The sequence below is a fragment of the Lolium perenne genome, chromosome 4 (assembly GCF_019359855.2).
Source record: "Lolium perenne isolate Kyuss_39 chromosome 4, Kyuss_2.0, whole genome shotgun sequence".
Classification (NCBI taxonomy): Eukaryota; Viridiplantae; Streptophyta; class Magnoliopsida; order Poales; family Poaceae; genus Lolium; species Lolium perenne.
Genome location: NC_067247.2, coordinates 91,689,375 through 91,703,266, shown reverse-complemented (window position 1 = coordinate 91,703,266; position 13,892 = coordinate 91,689,375). Strand labels below are relative to the sequence as shown.

The 13,892-nt window shown below is 48.5% G+C and overlaps 1 protein-coding gene across 1 annotated transcript; it reads right to left on the bottom strand.

Annotated features, from left to right (window-relative positions):
- Positions 1–8,878: 8,878 nt before the first annotated feature.
- On the bottom strand, positions 8,879–10,807 carry LOC127346998 (uncharacterized). The gene is made up of 2 exons (XM_051373233.1): positions 10,202–10,807; positions 8,879–9,715 (listed from the first exon to the last, which is right to left on the bottom strand). Exons 1-2 carry the CDS (start codon positions 10,805–10,807, stop codon positions 8,879–8,881), a joined length of 1,443 nt encoding a protein of 480 aa, XP_051229193.1.
- Positions 10,808–13,892: the final 3,085 nt, after the last annotated feature.

The following is a 13,892-nucleotide window of genomic DNA, read 5'->3' as shown; positions in this document are numbered from 1 at the left end:
ACCATCTCGTTCACCACCCTCCACTGCTTCTCCTCCACCCAACCACTCACTCGATTGTCGCCGGAGTTGCTTCAATTTGAAGATCGGAGCCCGCCAGTACCGCACCTCGCCGCCGTCGATTGGAGCCGATCCAGGAGTCGCCGCCAGTACCAGGAGAACCGCCGTCGTCCACATCGACATCACGCACACTGCCAGCCACCGCGGGAGCCCTGGTTAGCTCTCCCACCCCCTAGGCTCGCCGCCCGAACCTCTGTTTCTCGCCGGAGAAGACGATGACCGTGCGCCGTTGGATTGCCTTCTAATCCAACGCGCCACGTCGCTCGTACCGTTCGGGTTTTAAACGCCGCTGACATGCGGGACCCCCTGTCGAGGCAGCCCACGCGGGCACAGACGCGTGGTGGGCTGAGGTGGGCCGTTTTATTTCAAATCGGCCCAGCTTCGTTTTCCCGCCGGCCCTTTTATTCAAAATTCGTTTAAATCATTTTCACCCAATTTCAATACTGCCCAAACTTTGAAATTCAACCATTTCAAATTGGCTAAACCAAATTTAGTGAATTTGACATTGTTAGAAAGCCACTGAAATTCTCTATCCAATGCCACTGGCCTCATGGTCAATCTCTTTGTAGAATGAATGTGACAAAAATAACAAGCCAGGGACTTTTCCCTATTCAAATAATTCTTAAAAATCAACCAAAATATATATTAAGTAATTTCCAACTCTAATAGCTCACATTTGACTTACACTAATTGTTTATGCAATAAAATGGTGTGGTCACTTTGCATGATCATGCCATGGTTTTGTGAGTGGATATTTTGACTAGTTTAACTAGTTGATATTGTCCAAAACTATTAGAATTAAATTGTGGGAAGTATTACACTTCATTTAAACTTGTCTCACATGAATTCATGGGATGTTTGGACCCCTGGTTCCAAACTCTCTTATATGAATTTCTTGAGATTTAAATCAAATGTAGTGTTATCTAAATGGTATGAGGTGTTCCACCTCATTTAAATCATTCTACCAAATGATGATGATGATGAACTTTTGATTTAGGTCAATATGAGTTCATCCATGATTGTTGGAGAAATTAAATCTTAAGAAGATTTCAATGAGAGGAAATTATTTCTCAAGAACCCTATGGAAACTATCATCTACATTTGGAATACACATTCTACTTAAATCCCACAACCCATGCACCCTAGTTTATTTATGTGTGTGCATAGAGTAGTTGGTGTGTTTATTTGTGATGTGTGGAATAGCCATTGAATTAGTGAGTAATTATACTCGTATTCAAATTTAGACGGTAGCACCGGAGAGTACACCGAAGAAGAAGGTTGCTACCAGGAGGAGGAGGAGGAACAGTTTGAGAACTACCAAGGCAAGCCAAATTACTATGCAAGCTAAAATTCTTGCAAGGTGCAAAGCCCCTTGGGGCAAGGCACCATGTTTCTTATCTTTGATTATGAGAACCCATCCCAAGTTTTTACTCTACAAGTTTTTACTTGTTTTCTAAAAGAGTTACTTTTATAGTAACTTTGGTCAAAATACAATTTGGATACTAGAGTAGTGAGTTAGTCTCTTCCACGCAAGGCAAGATAGCACCCCTCATGAATTAGAGCTAGTGCTAATAGACTAAATGTGACTACTCTAGATGGGAGACTTGTGATTTTGAAAGGATTTTGAAACCTTGGAATGAAGATGCATTCCATTGAATGATTTTTGAAGGTGAATGTGACCAAGAGAAGATGGTGATTTTTGATAAAACATGATGTTGGTTGGAATGCGATACCTTTCCAATTCTCAAGTACCCCCACAATACCTGATTATGGGTAGGGCTTAACTGGAAGTTTATGCGTCTTAGTATGGGTTCCCTCTAAACAAGCGTCATCGGGGTTATGCCGAAAGCTGCCTCTACCACAAAAGAAACGATACGATATGATGCGAAATGAGGTGAATGTCTGGCCCAAGCCCTGTGCAGTTCCCAGGTTGACAGTTGGTCTTCACTGGGAGGCCAAGCTCATGGGGAGAGGTGCTCATACTAGGGTTCGTAAGTGAAAGGTTATGGTTGATGATCCGCGTACTGTGTTACGATTATTCGGGGAAATCCCGACGGATGAAATCAAATGTTGTGGCACAAGTGTGCAACCTCTGCAGAGTGTAAACCTATTCGAATAGCCGCGTCCACGGTTACGGACGGTTGGAAAGGCCATACAGTTTCCGATGTCATATCTTTGAAAATGATGTTGAAAGGTGATGGTGAAATGATTTGTGGTGGATTGAATTGAAATCACCACTTGAATGGTGGGGATGACACTAATGTTCCCACTTGAGTTAGTTAGCACTTGAGTAAGCTTTTCTCAAAACTTTGTGAACTAAAACTAGCTTTATGCAAATAAACTAGAGCTTAGCAAACCCTACTAGAATGTCTTGCACTTCCATTAGTTTGAGTTTGCGAGTACTCAACGTACTCACGGCTTTGTCCCTGGCTATTCCAATGGCCAGAGTATGAAGATGAACACGGAGATGACCAGCAGGACGCCTACGACAACTAAGCGCCTTCCGACGTCAAGCGTTGGCCTGTGGACTAGAGAGTCCTTGTATCTTACGCTTCCGCTATGTTGAACTATGAACTTGTGTTTGTTCGTTGATCAATAGATCAACTATTCGTGTAATATGGATCATGTGATTCCAATTTGTAAGACTTATGGTTTGTAATGAATGATGACTGTGATACTTAACTATTATGCCTCGCAACAACAATATTCCTGGGATTGCGATGTATGACATAATAGGCATTCGGACTTAAAAATCCGGGTGTTGACAGACATGTTGTGTACTAGACCGGATATCGCACATGTTGTTAGTTTGACCAACAGATATCAGAGTGATCCAGGAATGGAACACTGGACAGTGGTCAAGAATATTCTGAAATACTTGAAAAGGACTAAGGATATGTTTCTTTATTATGACGGTGACCAAGAGCTCATTGTAACAAGTTACACCGATGCAAGTTGGAACACTGATCCCGATGACTCTAAGTCTCAGTCTGGGTACGTGTTTATACTGAATGGTGCTGCAGTAAGCTGGATGAGTTCCAAGCAGTGCACGGTGGCGAAGTCTTCAACTGAATCTGAATACATAGCGGCTTCGGAGGCTTCATCGGAAGCGGTATGGATGAAGAGGTTCATTATTGAGCTTGGTGTGGTTCCTAGTGCATTGGACCCATTAGTCATCTATTGTGACAACATGGGTGCCATCGCCAATGCACAAGAACCAAGGTCACACAAGAAGCTAAAGCATATCAAGCTGCGTTTTCATTCGATTCGCGAGTACATCGAAGATGGTAAAGTAAAGATTTACAAAGTACACACAGATCTGAATGTGGCAGATTCGTTGACTAAAGCTCTCCCTAGGGCAAAGCATGACCAACACCAGAATGCCATGGGTGTTAGGTACCTTACAATGTAATCTAGATTATTGACTCTAGTGCAAGTGGGAGACTGTTGGAGATATGCCCAAGAGTCAATAATAAAGTGGTTGTTATAATATATCTTTGTGTTTATGATAAATGTTTGCATACCTTGCTATAATTTTATTAACCGAAACATTGATACATGTGTGTTATGTAAACAACAAGGAGTCCCTAGTAAGCCTCTTGTATAACTAGCTTGTTGATTAATAAATGATCATGGTTCCGTGATCATGAACATTGGATGTTATTAATAACAAGGTTATGTCATTGGATGAATGATATAATGGACACACACCCAAATGAGCGTACCATAAGATCAAGTCAATAAGTTCAACTTGCTATAAGATTTCGATACATAGTTACCTAGTCCTTCGACCATGAGATCATGTAAATCACTTACACCGGAAGGATGCTTTGATTACATCAAACGCCATTGCGTAAATGGGTGGTTATAAAGATGGGATTAAGTATTCGGAAAGTGTGAGTTGAGGCATATGGATCAAGAGTGGGATTTGTCCATCCTGATGACGGATAGATATACTCTGGGCCCTCTCGGTGGAATGTTGTCTGATTAGCTTGCAAGCATGTGACTAGGTCATAAGAGATGACATACCACGGTACGAGTAAAGAGTACTTGTCGGTAACGAGGTTGAACAAGGTATGGAGATTCTGATGATCGAACCTCGGACAAGTAAAGTATCGCGTGACAAAGAGAATCGGTATCATATGTAAATGGTTCAATCGATCACTAATTTATCGTTGAATGTGTGGGAGCCATTATGGATCTCCAGATCCCGCTATTGGTTATTGGTCGGAGAGGAGTCTCGACCATGTCTGCATAGTTCACGAACCGTAGGGTGACACGCTTAAGGTTCGATGTCGCATAAGTAGATTCGGAATATGAGATCGAGACCGAAGTTTGTTCGGAGTCTCGGATGGGATCCAGGACATCACGAGGAGGTCCGGAATGGTCCAGAGAATAAGATTCATATAAGGGAAGTTGAACTAGGTTTTGGAAAAGTTCGGGATTTTTCCGGTGAAAGACCAAGAAGGTCATAGAAGGTTCCGGAGGTCCCACCAGTGGGCCCACGACCCTAGGGGGCCTAGCATGGGCCAAGGGGATGCTCCCTAGCCTAATGGGCCAGGGGCACATGCCCCCTAAGGCCCATCCGGCCAACCCCTTAGGCCCTATTCGGTAGAGGTGTTTTTGGGGGGTTCGCGTGTATTTCACTTTGGCCAACTCAATAATACACCTTAAAACACTACGTAGGCCGTTTGGTAGACCGGGTTTCGTCGGGATAATCCTAGTGTTTTGCCTGAAAACTCGTCAGGTTCGAGTGGATTAGAAACGCGAGTACCGTCTCGCGTTTTTGTTGCTGATCACACCGCGGTCGCGCATGCCTACTCTGCTCTGCAACGCTGGCCCCTGGCATGCAACGCAGCAACAACGCTAGGCCCCTGGTCATAGCTGTAGCTAGATACCAAATAGATGTAGGCGCTTGGCATGCAACGCAGCAGCAGCGCTAGGTCCCTGACCATTGCATGCAACAGATTATCAATGCTTTGCCAAGAATCAAAACCGACCAATACACGAGTGAAGCACGTGTTTTCACCCAAAACACTAAGAACAATGCACCTTAATCCCTGCCTATCGAACAAGGCCTTAGGGCTTCCCCAAAACCCTAAGGGGGGTCAACTTGGGGGGAAGAAAACTCCCCCCTCCCTTGGCCGCCGGCCCTAGCCCTAGATGGGCTTGGGGGGCCACCCCAACCGACATCCCCCCTATATAAAGAGGGGAGGGGGCAGGGGCGCACCCCAACCCAAAGCCACCACCTCTGGCCGCCCCTCTCCTCCTCCATAGAGCTGCTCCGGCTTAGGCGAAGCCCTGCAGCTTTTCTCCTCCTCCACCACCACCACACCGCCGTGCTGCTAGGATTCCGAGGAGATCTACCACACCTCCGCAGCCCGCTGGAACGGGGAGAGGACGGGCTTCATTGACACCGTACGCACGACCGAGTACGGAAGTTTTGCCGGATTGCAGCACGGACGATCGACTACATCAACAACGAGATCTAATCTCGTAGGCTTTGGAATCTTCGAGGGTTAGTCTCGCAATCTTCTCGTTGCCTCGATCTTGGTAGATTAGATCTTGCTTCTTCCTAGATTGGATCTTGGTTTTTGTTCATGTTCACGGTAGAAATTTTTTATTTTCCATGCAACGAACCCATCAGGTTTTCCCAGGGATGGGTCCGAACCATTCCACGAACTTCAATGGGATATGGAGCATGCCTAATGTCCACTCGAAGATGATGCCAAGAAAGATCTCCGGAGCCATGTCGTCGTGGAAGTGACCGACATAGGTTGACCTTCCTAGCGGCCTCTTGCTAGGACCCTTGCCCGGAACCTCCGGAGGTATGCCTAGGTCGATCTTATCCCGCAGAAGAAACAAAGAAGAATCAGTTACCAATATGGTGTGATCTAGGTCAAGAGTTAGCATGTACCTACATCATAGGCAGACAGGAAGAATGGACAAGAATTGCCTCATGTATAGGATCACAAAGAAGGCAAAGGAATTGTCGATAAACAAAGTCTAGTTTATAACCAATGTGGTTGCACATAAGACTAGGTTTAAGGAGATCATTTGCCTTGCATTGTGCCACATTGTAATCATTGGCCAAAGAACACATAACAAAGAAATGCCTAGCGACACGAATGATTCTTTCGGACCAAGTGATATGCATAGTCATGAGTAATTGTACAATGCTCAAGGACAGAAAAGATCATTCTGCCACCAATATGTGGTCATATTATAATCATTAGCTCATCACAATAGATATGAATAATACTTAGGGGCTCATATAGTCGTTGGACACACAAATCTTAGGGACAAGGTCGGTGAACCTAGTGCATTGCTAAGCATCACTGTTAGCACAATATACATGGTTCACTAACTCTATCCCAAGATTTGTGCGACATTTTAATCATCGGCCACGAATAGGAAATCCAAAATATAGCCTCATATGTATGTAGTAAGCATTCACAGGGATGGTGTGAGCGAAATAAAACACATGCATACTTCTTTATGCATATAACTCTAGTTTCGGTCACACCATCCCTTGAATACATGTTTAATCACATGCATGATATATGAATACAACAATGAATGAAATGTATGCCTCATAAGTGCATCTAACTTTGCAATAGTGCTCAAGGTCTATAAGATACTCGATCATTTAACAAATGTCATGCACAACCTATTTGGTAACCTGATTGAGAGCAGTTGTTAAATGTGCCGCTACCCCATTGATCTACACATCGCAAAGTTGTAATCGTCGGCAGAAGCATCCATTAGATAAGCAATGTCAAATTTAACGGCCTCATACATTGGTTGCACACACATATTTTAGATATGAGTTAGGAACCTAGTTTGTTGCTAACTTTCGCATTTGGTACAATGCACATGGTTCGGTAAATCTATCCCGAGGTTACGGTGACCACATTTGAATCATCGGACTAACTTGCACACATTCATGTAAAACTATGTATCATAGATCTGACCAAGGAGGTGCAAAAACCCCATCCCTTGTTTGCATCTACACTGAAAACAGACTCGGATGTAATCTTTATCCGATCTAGAAATGATCTACCGTGCATGTAGAGAAGAAGTTCCAGATTTAATCAAATTGATTTGAAAACACTGAAAATGGGTATGTGGTAGTCCTAAATCGCGATAAACATCAAGCAAATATCTATTGGAACCAAACCTTCACTGTAACCCTAACAGATCTAATTAGATCTGCATGCCATAGCATAGTGCACAACCATGCATGTTCACGTAGATCCATGATGAAGAAGCTACGGAGTGGATTGTTGACAATCTTAGCGGCATTGTAGATGTTGACAACGAGGTCGAGGTCGCGCTGGTAATCGCGGTGCAGGTCTTGTTCATGATGTGGGTACCGGTTGTCGCCGCAGTCGGTGTCAACGTCGTCTCGTCGTCTAATCCCGCTCCTCCTCCTCGCTGTGATGCGACGGATTCGGCAGCGGTAGTGCAACTGCCGATTTTTGATGTGATAGGGTTGGGGGTGAGAGTGGAAGAGGGGGAGTGAGGGGAAGGAGTTGGGTGGTGAGGCGATTTATGGCGTATGTTCCTGAAGGGACACGGCGTTTCTCTCTTCCCTTCTGCATGTGTGTAGGCTAGCGTTGAGAACGGGGCAAACCCAGTGGAAACGACCCATTCAAGGCAGGCCCAGAGATGATTTAAAACGTGTGCGGTGCAACAACGCATGTGAGCCCAGCCAACCAAACGACACAACCTCGTCCTCTCAGGTGCGCGGGCAGAGGACCTCCAAGCTACCAAACATGCCTTAGCTAGCTTCTCTACTCAAACTAGTTTTTTTTGCGAGAAATCCACCGATCTATTAATAATCATCAACATTAGTACAAATAGCCCAAAAGTAAAGAAAATTACAAATTGGTACTTAGACCACCTAGCGACGACAACAGACACTAACACGAGCCGAAGGCGCGCCGCTGTCCTTGCCCCTCCATCGCCGGAGTCAGGCAAAGCTTGTCGTAGTAGAGCTTGTTGTATTAGACAGACGGGAAGTCGTCGTGCTAAGGTCCCAAAGGACCAACGCACCAGATCAGCAACCATCGCCAATGATGACAAGCATAGGTCGAAAGAAACTAACATGAAACCACACCAACAAACACTGACCGGATCCCAGGAGATCCAACGAGCACACAACTCCACGCACCCCCGTCAACGCTAGATGCACCACCGGAGCGAGGATAGGGCGGGAGGATCTTATTCTGACTTCAGGATGTAGCCGCCACCTCACCATCCTAAAAAAGTAACTGAAAAGCAAACTAAAAACTAAGAACGAAAACTTCACGCCGGCGAGGGACCGTGGTCCGCCACACCTCCAAGACCCCAAAGCCATCGAAGGTACAGCGGACGGCGGCATCACCGACGAGAAGGACGAAATCCTAGATGAGTTTTGTACCTCTTTTTGTGCCGGCTTATCTGGCTGGTAATTTAGTCTCCTCTCCAGCGCAACGAACTAAAAACACATGCTAACAAACACCCGAACACCACATGAGCTGGGAATATCTGGGTTCACACGATCTACCAAACTCATCCCAAAAAGCGGGACCGTATTTTGGTCCCTTGATTTTTTTTTAGATATAAGGCAACTTCATTGCCCGACTTTAACTTAATAAAGCCTAGGTAATGATGTTCAGAGTTAACGGTTATACATGCTGCGGCATACAACTTCGCCAATAACGAAAAACAACTTAAGGCAAACACCAAAAGGCGCCCGCAAAGGAGACAGCACAGATCACACAGATGAGACTAGGGTGGCAGCGCTTCCGTGCTTCAAACTCGAGGCTTCAACGCTTCAGTCTCTTGGTTTCATGGAGGCGTAGAGCTCCCGCAGCTTGCGCTCCATCCAGCATAGCCCCTCCTTTTCCATGCCTTTGAACTTGGGCCTCCAAAGCTGCAGAAAAATCACAAATTTGTAGATGAAATCAGCGGGGTGGTTAATAATTTTCCTGTCAATAGTAAGCTTATTACGGATGGTCCAGAGCGCCCAGGATTGCGCTAAGAACAGGACCCAGAGGATGCGGCGGGAGTAGCCCGCAAAGCCAGATAGGATAGCATGGAATTGGGGAAAATTAGCTGGCCTCCAGTTACACTCGAGTAACTGGCGCAGCACAGCCCAAGCAAATTGAGCTAAGGAGCAGGTAAAGAAGATGTGGCTTGCATCCTCCGGAGCGCCACAGAGGGCACACCCTCCCGTAGAAGGGCCGTGGCGAGTGGCGATCTGAAGGTTGGAAGGAAGTTTATCAAGCGGCAATTGCCAGGAAAAGATTTTTATCTTCAGGGGCACCTTGGACTCCCACATGTCCTTGAAATGGGCCACCGATGTGCCCTGAGACAGCTTGAAATAGAGCGACTTAACAGAGAAACTGCCCGAGCTGTCGAGGTGCCACCGAATCTGGTCCAAGCCGGGGGAAAGCACCACCCCCTCCACCAAAGCACACAGGTTCCTCCACTGAATTGTGCCTTCCTGGTCCAAGGAGCGACGGAAACGAATGGCTAGCCCCTCCCCTTGCAAGGCGTTAGCAACCGAGACCGACTCATCATCACAGATAGCAAAGAGGAGAGGGAATAACTCATTAAGAGGTCTAGAATCCAACCACCAGTCCAACCAAAAGCTGGTGCGGTTCCCATCCTTCACCAAGTGTTTCGCACCCACTTTAAAGATATGTTTCACTCTGTGGAGACTTTTCCAAAATTGCGATCCCCCTTGGCCATTACCACTGAAGATATCGTTGGCATCGTGGTACTTAGCCCTGATAAGCCTAGCCCAAATGGTGTCTTCCCCTTGGTAAAGTCTCCACACCCATTTGAGGAGAAGGGCTTGATTCATCTTCTTGGTGTTGAGCAGGCCTAGCCCCCCCCCCCCCCCCCCCAGCTCTTTTGGCCTGCACACCGTGGGCCAATTGACCATATGATATTTGCGTTTCGGCCCCGCGCCTTCCCGGTAGAACTTGGATCTGTGGGTGTCGAACCTCGCATGAATCCCATCATGGAGAAGAAACAACCCCATGGCATACATAGGTAAATTGTCAAGACACGCATTGGAAAGAATAAGGCGTCCACCCGAGGACAGAAGTTTTCCCAGCCACGGTTCCACCTTGACCGCCAGCTTTCTCACCAAGAAAAGCCATTGTTCCAGGGTTAACTTGCGATCAGAAATGGGCATTCCCAAGTAGATAAACGGGAATGACCCTAGCTTACAGTTCAGCTTATTGGCCACTTGGTTCTGGACCCTAGTTGGCTGGCCCATGACGATCACCTCGCTCTTGTGGTAATTGATTTTTAGACCCGACATGTCCTCAAAGCACATGACGAGGAACTTCAGATTTGCAATGTCTTCATCTGAGTTCTGGATAAGGATGAGCGTATCATCCGCATATTGGAGGTGAGAGATTCCCCCAGGAATAAGGTGCGGCACGACCCCGTGGATGTGACCAGCCCTCCCGGCTGCCGAAAGGATCGCGGAAAGAGCTTCCCCAATGAAGTTAAAAAGCAGCGGAGAGAGGGGGTCCCCTTGTCTCACACCCCTCTTGTTCCGGAAGAACGGCCCAATCACCCCGTTGATTGAGATAGCGGTTTGTCCTCCGGCCACTAACTGGGATATGCGGTGGATGTAACCCTCTTCGAACCCTTTTCCCCTGAGCACCTCAGCAAGAAAGTCCCAATTCACTCGGTCGTACGCTTTCTCAAAGTCCAGCTTAAGGAGAATCCCTCCCAGCTTCATGGACTTAAGCTCATGGATAATCTCAATCAGAGCAAGGGGCCATCGAGGATGTTTCTCCCTTTGATGAAGGCAGTCTGGTAAGGGCTGATGATCCTATTGGCCACCGGGTCGAGGCGGGAGGCGAAAGCTTTGGATACAATTTTAAAGATGACATTGATCAGCGCAATCGGTCTGTACTGTGTGATAAGATCCGCACCCGGGACCTTGGGTATGAGGGAGAGGATCCCAAAGTTGAGGCGAGCAATGTCAATGCGCCCCAGCACAAAGTCATTGAGGATGTGAAGGGTACCGTGCTTCACCAAAGGCCAGAAAGATTTGAAGAAGATCACAGGGAGGCCATCAGGGCCAGGAGCAGTGTTAGCTTTCAAGTCCATGACGATGTTTTCCAGCTCCACCTCCGAGAAGGTGAGGGCTAAACTGTTATTCTCCTCTTGCGACACCTGTTGAAGAGCAGCCCAGGTGTCCGGCGCCAACCCACAGCACCTAGGGGCGGAAGTGCCCAACAACTCCCGGTAAAAGGCATACACATGCTCTTGGATCAACCGCTGATCCGTGATGGGGCCAAGGGGGATATTGAGAGCTGTGATCTGGCACTTACGCCGCCGGCCATTAGCAACGGCATGGAAGTAGGCCGTATTTGCATCACCTTGCAAGGCCCACCGCGTTTTCGCACGTTGTTTCCAGTGCTCTTCCTCAACCCTATAGAGGTGCAGCAAATGCTCTTCGAGCTGGTATTTGGCTGCCCAGCCATCATCATCCAACCCCGCAGCATCTGCTTGTAGATCAAGATGGGAGATTTGAGCAAGCAGGGTCGCCTTAGCTTCTTTGGTGTCCCGGGCCAGATTGAGACTCCAACCTCTGAGGTGTTGTCTAAGCCCCACGCTCATGAAGTGCCACCAGTCCACAATGTCTCTGCCTCTAACTCTATAGCTGAGATCGTCCCAAGTAGCTTGCACCAGCGGACGGAAGTCATTCCTTTCCAGCCAACTAGATTCAAAGTAGAAACGATTACTGCACACAGGGAGCCCCTCCCCTGTATCAAAAACCAAAGGGGTGTGATCCGAGCCCAGGCTCGTCTCCGCTGATAAGGTGCACAGAGGGAACACAGCTTCAAACGCCGGGGAGATGAAGACACGGTCAAGGGCAGACCGGACCGGATTGAGCTGACGATTAGTCCAAGTGAACCTCGCCCCTGTGCGAGGAATTTCCCTAAGGTCCCAAGCCGCAATGCTGTCATTGAACAAGTCCATCAGTGGCCAATTCAAGTTGCTATTATTCTTGTCCTCCGCCGCACGGATAAGATTGAAATCTCCACCCATGATGAAGGGCCTATTCATCGCGGCAACCTTTGCAGAAATCTCTTCCAGGAAAGATCTTGCTCGACTATGATCTGCCGGGCCATAGATGCCAATGAAGTCCATCGTGCGGTTCGTCTCCCTGTGAAGAACCGCCAAGTTGAGGAAAAACTGGCCTTTGTCAATCGAACCCACTTCAAAGACACTATCACGGACACCCACGAGCATCCCGCCCGAGTGGCCATTGGCCGGGAGCCAGGTCCAGAAGAAATTCTCCCCCACCTCCAGACTTCGCAGCTCCGTATCCATGAAGTCCTGTTTGATGGTTTCCTGGAGTAAGACCACGTCTATTCTGTGAAGGCGCAAGTACTCCTTCAAGAGGGTTCGGCGCCCCTTCCTCCCGAACCCTCGGATGTTCCAGAAAAGGCATCTCATTTGGACACCAGTTGAAGTGCCCGTGCTCGGCGGGTTAGCGGGCGTGTTCCGATCGGGTTTGGCCTAGACGCAGCCCTTCTGCGCTTCGGTCTGATGGGAGAGCGTCTGTTCTTCTCTTTATCTTTTTCCGTCGTGAGATCCCCCCTCAGGCTCTCACGCGGTGGAGTGTCTGAGGTGCTTTTGTTAGAGGGACCCTTCCCACTTTCCTCCCCACTGTTCTTGGCCTCTTCTGCTTCCACCTTCTGTCTGGCGGCCGCTAGCTCCGCTTGGGCTAGCTCCTTAGCTTTGATTAGCTCAACCAACTGAGCCGGCGTCTTATCAACCGATTTAAAGAGGATACAACTATCCTTTGCCACATGCAGTAAATGATCGACCGAGGAATCTTGGAAGGCAGTGAAGTCAGAGAGCGGGGGCGTACCTAGGATCTGTGGAGCGGTCGAGGTTGAAGCCGTCTTGTCCGTTGTTGGCTTGGACGGGTCATTCTTGTTGGCGGTGAGGCGCACCGCGCGCTCAAGGACTGGCCCATCCGTGAGGCCCTTGCCCCGGGCGCTCTTGCGTTCGGCGTGCGCTGGTGCAGCCTTGGAGCGGGGGGCCCTGGCCACAGTGGCACCCAGCGCCGGGATGGGGGAGTCTTCCAGAAGGAGTTGACGGACCGTGGTGTTGCGCGCAATCGCCGGAGCTTGGTGAAGTCCCAATGGGCTTGCGGGGGAAATTCTGGTCCACCACCGTGGTGTCCGCAGCCAAAGCCGCCTCAAGCATCAAACGCCTGGAGGGCCTATCGTGGTTGCTCTTGCTCCTCCTCTCACTGTCACGCTGCTCCATAAAGGTTTGCGGAGAAGGGCTCCCCAGACCTGCTGCTTCTCTGTCCTCGTCCGACAGCCTCATCGCCTTCCCTAGCGTTGGGTCGCTCTGTCCGGCGTCCTTGGGGTCCTCAGGCGTGTCACAGATGATGGAGAGGGAGGCATGTAGCGGGTCGGAGTCGGAGGGGGCTGGCGGAGTCTGCGACTGCACCACCGCATTGTGCATGATTGATGCCATCAGAGGGAAAATGTCCCCTCCCTCGGTAAGATTAGAACCGTACTGCGAGAACACCGAGGCTGGGAGCACTGGGGTCTTTTGCGAGCACGATGCGTGTTTGACAGGAGCTTGGTCCTTTGGGGTCTCGGACATGAGGGGCAGAGAGTTGTGGCCTGGACCACCAGCCCCTCCCGCCGGGCTGAGGCAGGTTCCTTGTCATTCTTTCGGTGGTATCCGCGGTGGCCATCCCAGCGGTCTTCGTCCGTCTCTTCGTTGTCCTCGTCCTTGTCTTCCTCACCCCTTCTGTTTTGCGGCGGCGGGGGGGCCTGGGGCGACGA

Coding starts and splice junctions, on each gene's coding strand:
- LOC127346998 (XM_051373233.1), bottom strand. CDS start 10,807: ATGAAGCTGGGAGGGATTCTCCTTAAGCTGGACTTTGAGAAAGCGTAC. Junction 9,716..10,201: donor TGGAACAATGGCTTTTCTTG/GTGAGAAAGCTG, acceptor CACTTGGTGAAG/GATGGGAACCGCACCAGCTT.